This window comes from Balaenoptera physalus (genome assembly GCF_965194825.1).
Source record: "Balaenoptera physalus genome assembly, chromosome: 4".
Taxonomy (NCBI): domain Eukaryota; kingdom Metazoa; phylum Chordata; class Mammalia; order Artiodactyla; family Balaenopteridae; genus Balaenoptera; species Balaenoptera physalus.
The window spans coordinates 120196975-120215887 of record NC_138891.1 but is presented as its reverse complement, the minus strand read 5'-3'; the positions used below and the strand labels follow the sequence as shown (position 1 = coordinate 120215887).

Sequence of the window (18913 nt, the reverse complement as noted above, 5' to 3'; positions counted from 1 at the left end):
CGCAGTGGTTAAGAATCTGCCTGCCAATGCAGGGGACACGGGTTCGAGCCCTGGTACAGGAAGATCCCACATGCTGCGGAGCAACTAAGACCGTGTGCCACAACTACTGAGCCCACGTGCCTAGAGCCCGTGCTCAGCAACAAGAGAAGCCACTGCAATGAGAAGACTTCGCACCACAACGAAGAGTAGCCCCCGCTCGCCGCAACTAGAGAAAGCCCACGCGCACCAACAAAGACCCACCAGAGCCAAAAATAAATAAATAAATAAAAAAGAAATGCACTGCCTATATAAATTTCTAAACAGCCTCTATCCAGAAGAAACTAGTACATACTTTTTAAAAATATTAGCAATTATAGTTGCCAAGTAAGGTCTTGGTTCTCTAATAATTATGAACTCAAGACACAGAGTTACATGGACATCTTTGTGATATGTTTTAAAGATTTTATGATAGTTAAGATGTCAATTATATTGGCCCTCAGAATTTTTATTAGTAAGGAAGTTTTAGTGCAATTTTTGTTGAACTGGTTTGGAAATTACTTGTAACTCAGTTTCTCAAAAGTATCAACTTATTTAATTGCATTTAGATTCATTCCCTTTCAAAAGCTGCTGAAGAAATAAATGGTGCTCAGAGCTGTTTACACTTGTAAATGCAATTAAAATTGTAAGGTCAGTTGGGAAACTCACTGGGATCTCTGATAATAGCAGTGGTTGTTTCTCTTACATTCTAATTGATAAAGTGGAAAAAGCAAAATCACTTCAGGAGTTCATACAATTACACCTATATTGCTGATACAAATTAAGTGGGCTACTCACATTCTTTTCTAGATTAAAAAGTAATTTGTTCAAGTATACGAAGTAGTCCGTGTATTAAATTTTTTGTTTCTTCTGCTACTGCATGGGATATTTTAAACTATGTTTATAAGACAAACATTTTCAAATTGAACTTTAAAACTGATTCAAGTTTTAAATGTTTAGTGAGCTAAAGAAGTTACAGGTACAGATCTGATGAATGAGCTACAGTTTACATAAAATAGCCTTCTTGTATATTCACTGTATGTACATTTCTAATAAAAATATGTAATTGAGTAGAAGTTCCTGATTTTGTTTGGCAGATTGAATGATGCCACAGGAATGCCATTTCTGTATCAGTGCCACTCATTAGTTCTTGGGACTAATGGCACGTTAAACTATAAACATAGGAGTAACTTCACTGGAAGATGCCTTTAACTTCTGAGAGCCTGGCCTATCTGCACATCCTAATTACCTTGCTAGGATGGGCAAAACTTCATGGCAGTAGACCTCAAATAATAACTGGTAATAAGTTTTAGGTTTGTTTTTTAATATAATTTTAATTTTCCTTTATTCATTTCATTTTTCTTGAGTGTTCGCTATGTGCCAGGCACTAGGACAATAAGGATGCATATAAAACAGATGGTCCCCTTTCTCACAGAACTGACCTTCTAGCAGGAGATAAAGGCCAGTGAAGAAGCAATTGTAAAATCTGCTGTGATCAACTCAGACGTTACTGGTTAGAAAAGCCTTCTTTACAGGAAGTGAGAACTAGACAGGATGGTGAGGAAGACCCAGATAATGTAGTGGGAGTAGTAATGGAGTGAAGGAGGATTTAATATGCTGTACTGCTAGACTTCAGGGGGAACAAAATCTGTTAAGATGGACAGTAAAACATCTGGGATGGGGGTGCAGGGAAGAACTGTCAAGGAGGACACCCAGGTTTCTTCCTTGAGCAGGTGGTGGTACCAGACTCAGGAAGAGGATTGGGTTTGGGTGGTAAAAATGGAGGAAGAGGAGTGTCATTTAGGCAAGGTGAATTTAAGGAGCCTGTGGGACATCTAAGTAGAAATATTTCCCACATTCAGAACTCTTCCTGCCATGACTTTTTTTATGTCTTTTATAGGGGATTTTTCACCTGAGTGTCTGAATCGGAAATTTATTTTACATTTATGTATTTTCACAGTAAATTGAATATTGTAGTTCTCTGACTTGCTGTTTATCTCAGCAGATTACCAATATGCATATAATCATGTGCTTACTGGGTTCCAAGCATTCATTTGGGGATTTAAGTAAAAGTTAAAAAATTATTTCTGGAGGACAAAAAGTTATATTACATGAATTACTAAGAAGCAACGTTGGGTAAAAATATCTTTAAAAGCCCACATAATTCTTCAAATAAACATCCTTTATATTGATTTGTTGTTGAAGCTCTGGGGTACATCAGGAAATTTGTTGTTTCATATAATTTTTTATCTTTTTTTAATACAATTTCTGAACATTCCAAATAGAATTTTAAAAACCCAAAAAAACAAAATATAACAGCAAAAAATCATGCCTTTCTGTAGCCTAGTTTAGAACCCTTTTTATATGCTGAAGGATTTCCTTTCATACATAGTAAAGGAGAAACAATTTACAGTGTTCAGATTCAGCTAAATCATTGCTACATGATTGGTGCTGTGGCGGTGGACCGAGTGAGAATGAGACTGTTTACTGTTTCAGGGATTGGCTAGCCGTCTGCCTCATCTTAGGGCAGTGAGCCCTAGGAGAGTTTATAAAGAGTAAGGAAGCTCTTTGATGAATCTTCCAAAGTTAGTAAAGTAAGCAAGCTATCAGGTTCTCTCTGCCTAGCAGTAAGTATTAGAATCAAACAGCAGAATGGAGGTATTTCTTATTTTGTCTATAATTGATACTAACTACCTTTTTGTCTTATTTATGATAAGAAACATGCATAATAACAATACATTTAATATTTTCATTCTAATCAAGGTTTGTGAACTTCCTTTTTATGTTAATTTACCAGGTTTTGAAATACAGCTGTGAGGTTTTGCGCTTAAATATTTTAATTCTGCTGGAAATTGGACCCAACCAGACAATAACTGGTAAAAAATATATACACACACAGTTGCAGTACAAGTACCAAAGGGGTAAATAAAACGTGTATGAAATTCTGTTTAAGTTTTTATACTCAGTGGAAGAAACAAGGCTGAGATAGTTGAATTTACCTGGTGAGAGTCGTTGGCTCTCATCTGCTTAAACTGTTAGTGTTTAGGAGGTGCGCCCCATAGCTTACTTGTGAGGGAACTGACAGCCCAGTTAGCACTGGTTTTGGCAGTCTTAGCAGGACCCACCATTGGCTGATGTTATGTCATTTTGGAACAAATTAGTATTCACAAGCACTTTTATACCTGATTTAATGCCGTTAAAGTACAAATACTTCGGGGCTTCCCTGGTGGCGCAGTGGTTGAGAGTCTGCCTGCCAATGCAGGGTTCACGGGTTCGAGCCCTGGTCTGGGAGGATCCCACATGCCGCGGAGCAACTAAGCCCGTGCGCCACAACTGCTGAGCCTGTGCGTCTGGAGCCTGTGCTCCGCAACAAGAGAGGCCGCGATAGTGAGAGGCCCGCGCACCATGATGAAGAGTGGCCCCCACTTGCCGCAACTAGAGAAAGCCCTCGCACAGAAACGAAGACCCAACACAGCCAATAAATAAATAAATAAATTTAAAATAAAAAAGTACAAATACTTCATTATCTTAGTATTAGCCAGCGTTTGCAGTTCAGTTAATAAAATTGTTACGACTTCAATTTTTAAAACAAGGGGTGAATACAGAATGTAATTTTTTCTGACGAGTCAGCTAAAACATTTTTTTTAACCTAGCACCTGAGTGGCTCTCCACTTACTCTGTTTTCAAAGCTAAGCAGATTTAGACTGCTTAATTATGGCAGGCATTAATTTTCAGTTCCAGTTTTCAGTTTCAGTATAAAAGCACTGCTGTTTGACCTTAAATGGTTTGAACTTATGAAAACGTATGAATGTATTCTATATTTCGAAGTGTGCTGTGTATTTGAAAAGGTATTCTGTATTTTAAAAAGCAATTGAGATAGTATGCTTAAGCCGTACTAAAAAGTTGGGAAATATAAACATGTAATACGAATATTTCCATTATTTATGGTGCATAATGAACACTTGTGAGTTGAAGAATTATACTGGCTATTGTATTTTGGTAGACTGAATGTGTTGCTATATGAGTAATAATTGTGTGTAATGCATTTCTTCTAGAGATAAAATTATCTTGATAAAGTTTTAATAAGTATCAAACATGTGAAAACATTTTAGATGCTTTTCTTACTCAAAAAATTAAACAGTTCATCGACTTTTTGAGGCTTTTATTAATGTGTATTTTTCTGGTTCTGGTTTATCTTTCCCCAGTAAAAACATAACTAATAACTTAAGTTCATGATTTACTGTGTTTTTTTGTTGGGAAAAAAATTGTCAAGCATTTCTGTTACTGAGCCTATAACAGAAATTTTTTGCAAGTGTGTACTTCAGGAGGATTAGTGAAGAAAGCACTATAATATCAAGGCCAAGATTCTGTAAATGTAAACTGCTGGTTCAGTAGTATTTTTTAATATTATGCAACAACATGCCTCTGGGCTGAGGTTGAAATTGAATCATTAAGCCCTTAGAAAGGCTTTACTATTCATAAGAATTTAATATTTCTGCTATTCAGAATTTACTGAATAGTTAAATTGAAGCATAAATTATTAGGCTGTATTTTATATTAATACCAATATTCTTCAGCATTTTTCCTCTGATTTACAAATTATCAGTGACTGTGTTTTACTAAGATTTGTATTTCTTAATGCACCTTATAAAAAACAAAACTGTCTCAAGTCTTCTGTTTCTTTTTTTTCTTTAGGAATACCAAAATCTAATCTCTTGCACACCAAATCATTAAGGGGCCATAAAGACTGCTTTGAAAAATACCATTTGATTGCAAACCAGGATTGTCCTCGATCTAAGCTTTCAAAAAGTACTTACGAAGAAGTTAAAACCATTTTGAGTAAGAAGATAAACTGGATTGTACAATATGCACAAAATAAGGATCTGGATTCAGATTCCGAATGTTCTAAAAATCCCCAGCATCACCTGTTTAATTTCAGGCATAAGCCAGATAAAAAGTTACTCCCACAGTTTGACTCCCAAGTACCAAAGTATTCTGCAAAGTGGATAGATGGAAATGCAGGTGGCCTCTCAAACTGTACACAAAGAATATTGGAACAGAGGGAAAATACGGACTTTGGGCTTGCTGTGTTACAAGATTCAGGTGCCACTTTATGCCACAATAGTGAATTGTGGCCTCAGAGTCACAACCAGGAACAGAAGAAAGAAGAGACAGTCTCTAATCCAGAGGCTAATGTCCATACCCAGCATCCACATTACAGCAGAGAAGAATGTAAGTAAAAATAGGAAGAAAAGGTAAAGGTTGGAGTTCTGTTGGGTTTTTTTATGTTTTATAGATGTGATGTGTCAAGAATTTTGCTGTGATATTATAGATTTGGTAAATACAGTATTTAAATGACAGGTTCACCCTAGCAAAAATGAGATGTCTTAAAACTCTTCGTCATTTCTTTGGAATATTCCTTAGTATGTCCTAAACCACTGGAATTCTGCAGTCCCATCATTTGTATTGCCATTTTAAATTATTAACGGAATGGAATCAACAACTGTGAATTGGAAAGTTCAGGGTTCATATAGTTTAGAAGTACAGCCTCAACCATTGACAAACACACACTGGCACATTGCTAATCCCTACAAGACTAATTGGGGGTGGCATTTCAAAAGCAGAAATCTGACATTTTACTAAAGGCCAAAGGTAATGTGTGCACTTGGAAAAAGTGACTGATTCAGTCTGCATATATTTCTTCAAAAACTCATAGGAGCTAAGATAATTTTAATTGACTTAAAATCAAGTGATCTTAGAGCTAGAAGGGCCCTTGGGTATATTTTTATAAAACTCCATGATTCTACACATGAATTATCTAAGGCTATATAGCTAGGTAGACAAATTGATTTTTCAAACTATTTCCACAGCACTTTAGTGTTTTTCAAGCTACACATCATGAAGCATGTAGTGCTTAAGCAAAATCAACTTGATGGGTAGTGACTAGCACTTTTTAAAAACTGAAACAGAATGAGAAATATCAGAATCCACTGGACCTAATGCTAAGAATTTTTCAGTGAACCTTTTATTACAGGTGGAGGTAGACTGGGAGTGAAATGTTTCTTACTGTGGGTTGTGGTCAGAACTTGAAAACTCAACACTTTAGGAGTTAATGAATGAATCTTGGGGCCCTGCCGAATGTTATGTGGGAAGATAAGTGCAAATATTTCTTTTAAATAGGATATTGTGTTGGTGGTGTAGATAACTTCTTTTCCCAGGTTGTCATGGTAATAATGAATATATTTTCATGTTTCAGTGAATTCGATGACTCTTGGTGAGGTAAAGCAACTGAATGCAGAGCTCCGACAACAAATACAGGGTAAAGACTCAGTGTCAGTGCTTTTTACATGTGCAAATTTTGATACAGAAAATCCCGTTAGCTTCATCTGCATTTAAATTATGGGATTAGAACCTGTTAGAGTTTCCAGAGCAAAAAGAATTCTTCTTATTCTTCTTTATGAACTGCAGGTGAAATAGGTTCTTTTTTAGGTGAAAACGGAGACAACAACTTAATCTCTACCTCTTACTAACATGTTTTTGACTACCTACTATTGTGCCAGGCACTGTGCAGGTGTGCTCCTTAGCAGTTCTTTTAGGCAGGTGGTATTGGCCCTGTTTTTTTTTAATTATTATTAAATTTTCCAAACACAAAAGTAATCAGAATAGTATAGTGGAACCGTTGACCCATCTTTCCCAGTTTCAACTATAATCAAAAGCGTAGCTAATTTTCCTTCATCTCTGCATGCACCCATTCCCCTCGACTCATCCCTACCTCCAGCATGGATTATTTTAAAACAAATCCCAGACAACATTTTGTTTTGTCCGTAAATAGTGTAGGATTTTCTCAAAAAAATAACATCATTTTTTAGGCAATCACAACCTCTATCACATCTTTAAAAGAAAATGGCTAGTAATTTGTTAACATCATCAAATAGGATGCTGAAAGTGTTCACATTCCCCAACTGTTTTTTTTTTTTTTTCCCTACAATTGATTGCCATTTAGGCGAGGAAACTAACTGCGCTTCAGAGACATTAAGTTGCTTACAGTTGCTTTAGTTGCTTACAGAGATCATGCATTCAGTCAGTAACAGATTAAGGATTCTAACCCCTGTCTTTTTAACTCCAAAACTAGTAGTCTTTCTTGACCACACACCCTCTCAGAATAATAAGATAATAATAATAGCACCTTATATTTATCAAGTACTTACTCTGCGGTAAGTACTTTACAAGTATGATCTTATTTAATACTCACAATAACCCTGTGAGGTGCTTACTTTCATTATCGAGGCTATGTATAAGAAATTAAAACATAGTTTAGGACTTCCCTGGTGGCGCAGTGGTTAAGAATCCGCCTGCCATTGCAGGGGACATGGGTTCGAGCCCTGGTCCGGGAAGATCCCACATGCCGCGGAGCAGCTAAGCCCATGTGCCACAACTACTGAAGCCCGTGCGCCTAGAGCCGCGCTGTGCAACAAGAGAAGCCACTGCAATGAGAAGCCTGAGCACTGCAACGAAGCGCTCACCGAAACCAGAGAAAGCCCGCGCGCAGCAACGAAGACCCAAAAACAAATAAATAAATAAATTTATTTTTTAAAAAAAAACATAGTTTAAGTTACTTGCCTGAGACTCGTGAGAGTCGGAACAAGGATTCAAAACTCCGGTAGTCTGATTCCAAAGCCTCTTAGGGGGGTTCCAGACCTGGGTACTAATGGGCACTCTACTGTCCATAAGTCATATTAGAAATTGATTGAACCTGTTGATCTGTTCAGATTGAGAAAAGTGTCTCAGAGCTAGTTGTAACTGCCATTTCTGCTATGCATCTCTAAGTCATTGCTTGACTCTCAAATTTCATTTGATGGAGAAAAGGAAAACAGTATTCCAGTTGGCTATGCAAAGCATACAACTTCCTAGGATGATCAAAACACAACCGTTTCCTTGATTTCAAACTACTTTCATTGCAAACATTTGCCCAGTGCATTCATTTTAAAGTACTTGAAATATAAATCATAGATTAGCTTTCTGTGTACTAAAAATGGAACTACTTTTTAAATCTTTTCAGAAGTTTTTGAAGAGTTAGCCCACCAAGTGCAAGAAAAAGATTCTTTGGCCTCAGAGCTCCATGTCCGCCACATTGCCATCGAACAGCTTCTCAAGAACTATTCCAAGTTACCGTGTCTGCAAATGGGACGAACAGGAATGAAGTCACACCTACCCATAAACAACTGAACTCTAAACTTACACATCCTTCCTATGGCCTGCCGTTTTTTTGGCCTGCCGGGCATGCACACTTTGAAGAAGCTGAAGAAAGTTATGGTCAATTATTTTATGGTCATTAAATTTGCAGAACTTAAGGCAGTGTTTATCATCTTTGTCAAATAAAGCAGATCATTACACTTTAGTCTTCTAGGGTTAATCATTTTGGTTCATTTGGGAAATCTTTTTTCCCATAATTACTAAACAGCCCTCCCTAACTTTTACCACATGTGACTACTTAAATATACCGTTAGAGTGTGACTTTGTTAAACATGGTTTAATGTAATTCACCTGTCAGAACAACAGAAGGTTAACAAAGTTCTTAGGTTAGTCTAAACTACTAAAGATAACATTTAAGAGGTAAATGGAATTCATAATATCACCTCTTATTTATTGAGCAATATTTTAATATGAAAATTTTATATATAAAAATAGTATTTTAGGTACCTTTTCATTCTGTTTATAAATGTGTATTTGAATGGCTCTGTATATTATATTTACACTTTCATGTGTGAATGTTACCCATATTTCAGATCACTGCATTTTATTCTCTTAATAATGTTTTTACAGCTGTTTTATCTTATTTTCCAAAGATAAATGTATTTTGGCATAGAAATCTATCTAGTTGAATTGTTTTGACTTCTAATAACTCTTATGAAAGAGGAATTAATAACTTTTTAAAGCAAGTATACAGGAAAATAAAAGACATTATTTTTTTCTAACAAAAACAGTTACGAGTTCAAGAAGAAAATGCTAATCTAGTTTCTGTATGTCAGCTTGTCTCCATAGAAGTAAAAGCCTATTCTACATCATTATTACTTTCATTGCAATGACTTTGATGTGTTAGATTTGGACAGAGTTTAAGTCAAGTCTCACTTCCAAGTCAAATGTAATGTCTATCTTCAAATATAATATGCCATGAAATTGTTGTCCTATCTTTGAAAAAAATTAAAATCATTTTGTGTGCCACTTCAGATAAAAGTTCAAGAATCCTTCAACTGTCCAAATTCTGTTATCAACATCACTGAAAGTAGTGCCCGAAGAAAGCATTTTCTAAACTTTAGAATCTAAAGGAAAAGAGAAGATTGCTAGTCACAGAAAAACAGAACTCTGATTCAAAAAAAGTCCGTTTTTGAGAGGATACTCTTTTTGCCTATCATGTTTCCAAAGAGTTCCGAACTAATAGTTTGTCTCAAACAGCTAGATAAGTTTTCAAATAATATAGTAAAAGCTAAAACCAATGCAGAATTAAAATGGGCTCTAAATTCTGTTTTCAACTGGTACTTAGAATGTATTTATGAGGTAGGATCCTTTGCTTGAAAGAATCCACAGAAAAGCCCATTAACTTGGCAGTTTCACGCATAAAGATATGAATAACTTCTGCCTTAAATTTGGCAGCCTGCCCTGGTTTGGGTCAGATTTTAGTCTTGAACACAAAGAGTATTTGACTAAGCAAAGAAACACCTCAACCTAGTAGAAAACAACTTTTTGTAATGCTAAAATGGGTTAAATTTGCCTGAGGATATCAATTGATATCTCACTGATTTTGTTTTCATTGAAGTATGACATAACTGCTTTTCGGAGGGAGCTTTTGAAAGATGTTTTCAATTTCTCTCAATCCGTTGAGTCACCCAGAATGAATTTAAAATCCAGGGAGTGGGGATGCATTGCCTTAGTTTTGATAAGCTTTAATTGAATGGGTGCAATATCAAAATCTCTATAAATTATAAGTTGGATAAAGACATTTCCTGATGAAGCTGATAAGTATCTCAGTGTTTCGTTGTTATGGTCAGATTTTCAAATTTGACTTTACTCTTTTTTGGCATAATTCATTAAGAATCTTCCCAGCCAGGGTGCTTGTACACATTTGTGGTTCTATTTAGATCACTTAGGGACAGTCGTAAAAGTTTGGGATGTGTTGCCTTTGATGTAAGTAGTAGCTTGTTGCCAGAACATGAGCCATATGGTGCAGTCCCAAATACAACAGTGTTATCCAAAGAAAGTGTTTGCTTATTTCTTAGAGTTTCTGGCAAATTTATAGCGTTACTAATGAGTTTGGCACAATTGGATGGGAGCGTATATACGAAGGTCTTAATTGAGGACTCTAATTTATTCCATTTAGATATTTCAACTTAAGCCCTTCAAAGGCAAGGTGCTCTTAAAAAATACCTGCGGTGCTGGTACTCGCACTAGTACTTAATTTGGAAGGGTATCCTAGTTAAAAAAAATTTTTGACAGAAGTATTTTGCACAGCAGTTTATCCAAATATTTGGTCAACTTATTTTATATTCCTATGTTAGTTTTCTTGAATATGCAATTATTGTATATGCTAAAATAAGGATAAGGGATAGAGTTGAGTTTTCAGAGAATATGAAATACCGCAAATATTGGTTACCATACTAGGCTATTTTTCTGCAGAGTTGTTAGTACTTTTTGAGGAAGTTTAGAAGAAAACCTCACATATACCTTTAGTTTCAAAAATGGTAAAAAAGAGACTGCTAATCATCCATTATTGACATTTTCACAGCTTATATAATTAAAGGGAGTGAAATAAGACTAATATTTTTTCACTTTAGATTTCATAATTAGACAAGTTGAATTAAGTTTAAAAAATCAGTTTGAAGTTTAAAGTTATTTTGACCACACAAGATTGTTCTCTTTGAAGATTTAAAATGCTTACAGCCTTTTATTTAAGCTAAAAACCTATTTACTTTGCAATTATTATCCTTTGATCCTAGTATTTAGTATCCAAATTAGTCTTTTTTTTTTTTTTTTTTCTTAAAGGCATGCACTTAAGAGACCAATAATAGATGATGCATGCAGGCAGCAGGATAGTGTTTCTTTCCATTATGTAGTTGCTTACACACAGTGTTGGAGCAGAGAAATGTTATTAGTTTTTCAAATTATATGTTCATTTCACCACAAAGTGCCCATTTTTATATGCATTTGAGGATTATTTTTAAAATAAATTCATGTTGGAAAGTGATTTCAGTAATATAGTCAAAATATATTGTTTTGTTGGCATCTTGACAAGCATCTTGAGATTTCTCGGGTTTTTTATTTTACTGTATTCTTTACCACTGAAAATGGTTTAAAGTTCATTCTTTTTTGTTTATATATTTTTTTACCTAGGTGTTTACAATGTTGAGGCTTTCGGTCAGTTTTTGCTGCGTTTTTTTTTTTTTTTAATATTTTGGGATGGATGCCTGTGTGTTAATGTTTACCAGTTTTGGCTTTATTTTGTTTTGTTTTGGAAGAAATCTGCTAGTGTTATTAATGTTGTAAAATGTAATAGAAAATGTATATGCTCAAAACTTCAGTAGGAACTTTTAAAGAAATTATTTGTGTAGCTTAGTAGGAGGTTCAGGTTAGTAACCATAAAATTAAGTTACGTGACATAAAAAACTTTAAAATGGTACAGTGTAAAGTTCTTGTAGCGTTATTTTTATGCTAAAGTAAGATATGTGAGTAATTTTAAGTACTTAATAAAAAGTTTAGTGCTCTACAAATAGATTTTTTTAAAAATCTTTTGTTCAGATGTGGCTGTAAAGCAAAGATAATTGATTTCATTTCAGTGTTCAATTGCATTTTTAACTTTATGTTGGTGGAAATAATTATTTGAGGACTGTGGTGGTGGGGTGGGAGAGAGTTTATTTACCAAAATAATAAGGTAATAAGGCTCTGGCACAAGTAAAGGTATCTTGGAGGAGGGCTGTAATACTGTGCTTGGAATAACAACATTCCGTCCAGCGTCTTAAATATTTTCATTCACTTCATTCTTTCATAACTGCCCTTATGATAATGTAGTCTAACCTATTAAGCAGCTTGGTCACCTTGCTATGAACCATATCATAGCAAGTCTCTAGCGTTGAGATTTCTTGAGCACCTAGTTTGTAACATATGCTTTTCCTATTCTCTTTAGTTTAAAATAATCCAGATTACTTATGCATTTCAGTGATGTTGAATTAGTCCACAATTTTAACCTTGCCAAATTAAAAACAAATTTAAAAATCATGAAGATGAGTATTGCCCTCCACCCTCCCTTCAGAAAAAGTGTTAGTTGAACTTCCCTCAACTGCACAGAAAGCAAAGGGAATTTTAGTAAATGTGTGTTTCTTCTTTCGAACGTGTAGAATGTTTATTTCCATTCTACTGCCTCCAAAAGAGGCATTTTAGAAAGTGTTCAGTAGTGACTTCTGTTAAATGCCATTCATACTTTTACAGTTTGTGTGTGTGTTAATCTTGCTTTAAACTTGAGTAGAAATTTGTACAAAATTGTCTAAGACCTTTGAGAAAAGAAAATGAAGCTGCAGTGATGAAAACCAAGTTGGTTTCAAAAAAGTTTATTTAGACATTACTTGGCTGTTATATTTTCCTTTTAAAACTGCAATAATTTATATATTTGTATTGCTCTGCTTTGGAACTGTAACTACATATGCTTGTCTACTATTTTTAATTTTACAACAATAAAATAAATATTTTATTATCTGCTAGCTTCAGTGGATATTTTTGTGTCCGTATATTTTCTTTAAATTATTGACCTAAATGAAAAGTTTTGTTTTTCACGATTAGGGAGTCTATACTTAGAATTGTTATCTAACAATTTCTTAACTTTTTTGTGAGAATCTTTCTTTGATACTTAATATTCCCTCTGTCCCAAGAGTTCGAAGCAGAAAATAAGATTCCTGTGGCTTTCTAGATGTCTATACAACTTTTTAATTTGGAGTGTACTTTACATACAATAAATACACAGATTTTAAGTGGGTTGTTTGAGTTTTAATAAGTGTATACAACTGTGTAACCATCCCCTCTTTGGGCCCCTTTCTAATCTCTTCACTCGCCATTTCCTTTCCACTGTTCTGATCTCTATCACCGTAATTTGCATTTGCCTGCCTTAGAACTTGACATAAATGTTATTCCACAGGATGTGCTCATTTGCTTCTGGCTTTTTTCACTCAGCCGGCTGCTCTGAAATTCATCTATATTAATGCAAGCTTCAGTAGTTCATTCCCTCTTTTCTAGCTGACTAGTCTTTTGTGTGTATTATAATTTGTTTATCCATTCATCCTGTTGATGGACTTTTGAGTTGTTTCCAGTTTAAGGTTATATGAATAAAGCTGTTGTGAATATTTTTAAGTTGGCTTTTAAAAGGGTATTAAAATAATAAAGTATTCAAAATTACTCATGGTTAGCACTATGAATCTGAATTTTTTTTAATTATCATTTTTCCCACAAATGATTTTTAAAGTAATTTATATACCTTGTGGTAATAATTTGAAACTAGGAAACAGTTGTTCAAGAGATAAGAGGGAGATTACAAAATAAGGGATGTTTGAGAATTGAAACATTTAATGGGTTGCAAAGAATATTGATCGTCCTTGAAGGTCTCTTCAAAGTCTAACAGTCTGAGACCACTTTGTTCTCCAGAAGAGGCGATGAAGATCAAGAGAGTCTGGTTTGGAGAAAGTACTGGAAAGAGCACCAGACCACAAATGAAGTTGTTCTCCTATTTAGCTTTAACTGCTCTGTGACGTTAAGGGAAATTAATCACTTAAACTTTTCTAAGCCTGAATTCACTAAGCTAGAGCCAACAGTTGGTAAAATGTAAGCCTTCTGCTTCATCATCTTTGTTCCTGCACAGGTTCTGAGCCTCCTTAAGAATTTTCAAAGTACTTGTAAAATGATTGGTTCGCCCTCATTTTTAAATGTCATTATAGGACCCAGAATTCTCTGTAGGTGTCTTAGAGACTGGTAAGTAGGTGTGAGTATGATGAATAGAAAGGAGGGGGAGCTGCAGGCAGAACGCCTTTTAAATCATTTATATATTGGTGTTCTAAATTATTAATTAAAAGGTTTTAAAAGGTTTTATCTTTGGAATCTGATCTAGATGATGTCTTAGATCCCTTCTAAAGTTCCACACGACTTGCAAGTTTACATCAGTGGATTTTTCTTTGGGGGGGAGGGGCGGCATTTGCTCTGCATCTGAATCCCATTCCAGTGTTCAAATGGCACAGACCACTTTTACCTGTGGAAGCAAAAACTTCACCCAACCTCCCTTGCAACTGGGACACTGCACCCTAATTGGCGAAGCAAAGAAACTGGGTAGGAGAGGATCCACGCTGAGAGCAGCAGCGTCTGACTATCACTAGGGGAAACATCTGGTATATATCCAATGGGGACAACAGGTAAGCTCCTAGCATCTGGTGTTGAGTAGCCACTGCTCTGAGAATTTGGCCATGAACCTAGTAGCTGAAGAATCACCTTTGTCGCTGCCTGGTTTCCAAGCTTCCTGGGCAATCTCTACCCATTGAATAAATTCCTTTTCCGCCTAAATCAACCAGTTGCCTTCTCTGGCTTGCAACTGAGAACCCTGTGACATCTCATTTCAGTGCTCTCCCGCTCTGAGATCTTACAGAACTGGTTTCTAAAAGTGAACTGCTGAGAGCCACCACATAGCGGAACTATCCCTCAGGACCACATGGTCTGCCTTGGGTCAGCTGAAACTGATGCAAAGGTTCTAAAGAGAAATTAAATCGTTTGGTAATGTAGATGTCTGTTTTCCTGTTAAAAGTGTTCATTGTTCATAGGTGGGGTGACTTTGGAGCACTTTTCTCTGTCCTCCACGAATTAACTGTTAAGTCCTCACAGTTTGTATCTACCAGGATCTTGCAGGAAGTGATCTAATACAAACCAGTGATGGTCATAACTTTAGCTCTGAGCTTGGCCTGTGTTCTCCCTGGTCATACTAAATGACCCCAACACAGTAAGCATATGTTGAATGAAGGAGTGAATAAGACTTCAGAGGCAGCACCAGGACTGCATGTTCTCTCTGTCAGTAGCTACAAAAAAAAAAAAAAAAAAAAAATGCCTAAGGCCCTCATCCAGTGACTGAATACTGCACATTCTCTTCACATACCCCACTCTCCACAACATTTCTGTGACTCTATTTTAGGCCTTTGATGACTAGTACTTATTCTGTCTCTGTTTCTCCTCCAAACCAGTAGTTCTCTAACTTTGAGCTTCATGACACATACGTCACGTGGCTGCACATCCAAAGCCTCTGAATCAGTAGATCAGGGTGGGACCCAAGAATTTCATCTTGACGAATGCCCAGGTGATGCTGGCCCTGCTGCCCTGCACAGCACTTTGCAAACCGCTGCTCCAAACCATCCACTGCCCCAGCGTTTACTTCCCAAAAGATGTGATATTACTATTGTACTTCCTTCCTCAGACTCTTATAGATTACCACTGCCTAGAGAATAAAGATCAATCCTCACAGCTCAGCATTAAAAGCCTTCACCATTTGGTTCCCACCTATTTTCCACTTTAATTATTTCATCAAATTGAGATTGTGTTCCAGGAACTCTTAACAAACCCTGTAGGCTTTGGGTCTAAGAGATATAAAAGCCAACAGAGCTATATTGACCAACTGAAAAGGATTCTGCCCAGCAATTAAATGAGGATTGAGAAAGGTCCACTGGATTTAGCAACTAGGAATTCAATGAGAATAGTTTTACTGGACCTATGGGAGCAAAAGTAGATCATAATGATTTGAAGTGTGTGTGGGCAAGTAGGATAGTGGATTTGGGGTATGGGCTCTAAAAAGTCTAACCATAAAACAAAGTTGAGGAAGTCAGGATTGTGGGTCCAAGGTTTTTGTTTTGTTTCAAGTTGGGGAGTATCAATACTTAAACATGAGTAAATTCTGAGAAGACAGATCTAGTGGAAAGGCTAAAGATGGAGAGGCAGCAATAATCAAAGGAGTAAAGTACTGAAGAGGCAGAACAATGTGGCACACCTAGAATGAATTGTCTTTGAAGAGGTCCAGGATCATCTCAGGCTTTGATATTGGAGAGAAGGTAAAACCGCAGATGAAAGTATTTGAAGGAGATTCATTGGAGGGTAAGTTGAGAAAGTGCCTACCTGGCTGTTTCTGTTCTCCATGAAAGAAAAGGAAAAGATGATGGGGTCAGAAGCTCAAGCGAAGGGGTGAATGAATAGCTGCTTCTTGAGAAATGAGAAAAGTCCTGGGTACAAGTGGAAGGGTTGCCGGACTGTTTAGATGAGGTGGAGATTGGCACCCATGACTCACCATTGATTGAATTTCTCTGAATTTGCATTCAGAGTTTGTTACTGTAAATACCTACAGAGAAGGAGTATTTTTGCAATTGGAGTAAACTAAACTGAGAGCACTACTGAAAATAAATCAGAATCTGAAACTCAGATAAATTTGTGGCTCAAAAATTCACAAAACCCTACCCACCAGATAAAATTTCAAGTGTGTGGAAAATGAGAAATTTGAAAAGTTCCTATAAATAGTATGTAGGAAACATAATGAATTCTGTAGCTTTAATTTAAGCAATAATTTCCAAGCAATTATTTTCACTTGTCCTCTCGGTAATTGGTCCTACAGGCAAGAGTGGACTAAGGCTGTTTTGAAGGACAAGCCCTTATAGGTCAGTTGGTATCAAGCTTCAGCAGAGGAAAGTGGGGAAATGTGAAACCTAGATAAAAGGAGGTTTATGAGAGGCCATCCGTACACAGAATGTGGAAGAAAGCCAAGGCATAGCTAAACACTGAGTGTCAGATCTGTAACTTCAAAGCAAAGAAAAGGAGAGGTAAAGGGAGAAGGGCTCTTCTGGGGGAAAGAGTCAACTGAAATGAAAGTGATGAAGGCAGAAGAGGAAGTTGTTTTTTTTTTCACACACACACACTGTATTTTATTTTTACAAGAGATAAATAGACTGACACCAAGCATTGTACATGGATGACCACAACAAAAGCTACAATGATTGCAATTACCAAACATGAAACACGCTCATACTATGTCATAATATTGACATTCAGTCCAGTAATCCTCCACTGTAACAGCTCCTTTACTTTGCAGTGAAAATTGATTTGTATATTCTTTGCCTAGAAGAGGAAGTTTTAATGAGCAAGGCCATTGCTATACTGAAATTCGAGAACTTGGGGTCTAACCCTCCTCTGCCACTCCTGGGCTCCACTCCACCTCTCTTAGCCTCTGTTATCTCGCCTGTCAAAAGTAGACTTGAACATTGTGATCTTTAGGGGAACTTCCAGCTCTTACACTCTGTAAGGATAATGAATTTTAAGAAACTTGCAATGGAAAATTTCCTCCGCCTCTGCATGAACAGCAGAACTGAGCTGAAAGGACATAAAGGAAGTGTGGTTTCATTAAGAAGAAACAGTGAGGTGCTTTTTCAACAAGATATTTCTATGACCATCTGAAAACAAAGAGAAGAGACGGCAGAATGCACATGGCTCATAAACAACTCTACAATTCTCTAGGTACTGTTTGTGGAAAGGAAAAAAGGACAGTAAGTCTTGGCACCTCATTACTTTCCCACATTCTCTTATCAGGGAAAAGTATTTGGGGAGACTTCTCTTAGGAGTGACAGTGGGGCTGTTCTCCCACACAGTCAGAAGCTGGGTCACCCAGAGCACAACTCCTAAAGACTGGCTCAGACATTTCCACCTGTGAATGGAAAATGACAAATGTAAAGTCAGTGCAGTAAGCTGTTTGGTAGGACATGATTTCTTCAATTAATAGAACTGTCCTTTAATCTGAGATTACTTCTTTCCTATGATGGGAGCAGAAAATTGTTCTTTCCTTCGTGAAGTGATAACAGTAGATGGTTGGTTTTCATTTTTATTTATTTGTTTGGTTTTGAGTCCTTACTTGGTAAAAATTAAAACCACAATCTTATGTTGGTGCATTATTCAGAGCTCTGCAGAGAAACAAAACCAATACGGATAGGTAGATAGGTAGGTAGGTAGGTAGGTAGGTGGACAGACAGAGAGATGGGGTGGGGAAGGGGTTGATTGATTTTAGGGAATCAGCTTACCCAATTGTGGGTGCTGTAGGCTGGAAACCCTGGCAAGAGTTGATGTTGCAGTCTTGGACCTAAAAGCAGTCTGGAGGCAGAATCCCTTCCCCTTCAGGGAAACTTAGCCTTTTCTCTTAAGGCCTTCAATTGGTTGGATGAGGCCCACCCACATTATGGAGATTATGGAGCTTAATCTGCTTTGTACAAGGTCTACTGACTTAAATATTAATCATATCTAAAAAGTATGTTCACAGCAACATCTAGACTGGTGTTGAAACAACTGGGCACAAAAGCCAAGGCCAGTTAGCACATAAAATTAATCATCACAATTGATTTCTATGTTTATTTTAATATTCCATGAATTTAATAAGTCTGGAAACCATGGATCCGGCGTTACCTCATCCAGGCAGCTGCCTCTAAGCAGCACCACCTCCGGCCCCTCAGCTCAGGTCTCTATGATTTCCAGAGAAGGAAACGTACTCAAGAGGTTCTTATACTATTCTGAATTTTTCCATGTGTTCTAAGAGGGCTTAGAGGAACAGCTTTTCATTGTTTTTTAAATAATCTTTTGTGTAACAAAGACAGTTATCTAATACTCTTTTTTTCTCTTAACATGGTGTTGGTCTTCAATTATTTGAAGACTGAGTTTTATACAAAAAGTAAAAGATGTATATGGCCCCTAGTAGAGTCAATACCCAGTAATTTTAGATAAATCGTTGAAGGTTTTATAACATTGAATGTTTGGTGTACCGCTCTTATCCTCCTTGCTCTCTCCTACCTCCACCCCACAAATAACT

General features: G+C 36.5%; 1 protein-coding gene across 2 annotated transcripts in view; it reads left to right on the top strand.

The window, feature by feature from the left end:
- Positions 1 to 17995, top strand: part of LOC309660049 (protein EURL homolog) — a 36491-nt gene extending 18496 nt beyond the window's left edge. The window contains exons 3-5 of one of the 2 annotated variants that reach the window (XM_082460577.1): positions 4711 to 5247; positions 6272 to 6334; positions 8075 to 17995. In XM_082460577.1, the coding sequence (XP_082316703.1) occupies positions 4711 to 5247; positions 6272 to 6334; positions 8075 to 8241 (767 nt within the window). In that variant the 3' untranslated portion in view covers positions 8242 to 17995. The other variant, XM_082460578.1, reaches the window with a different exon arrangement.
- Positions 17996 to 18913: the final 918 nt, after the last annotated feature.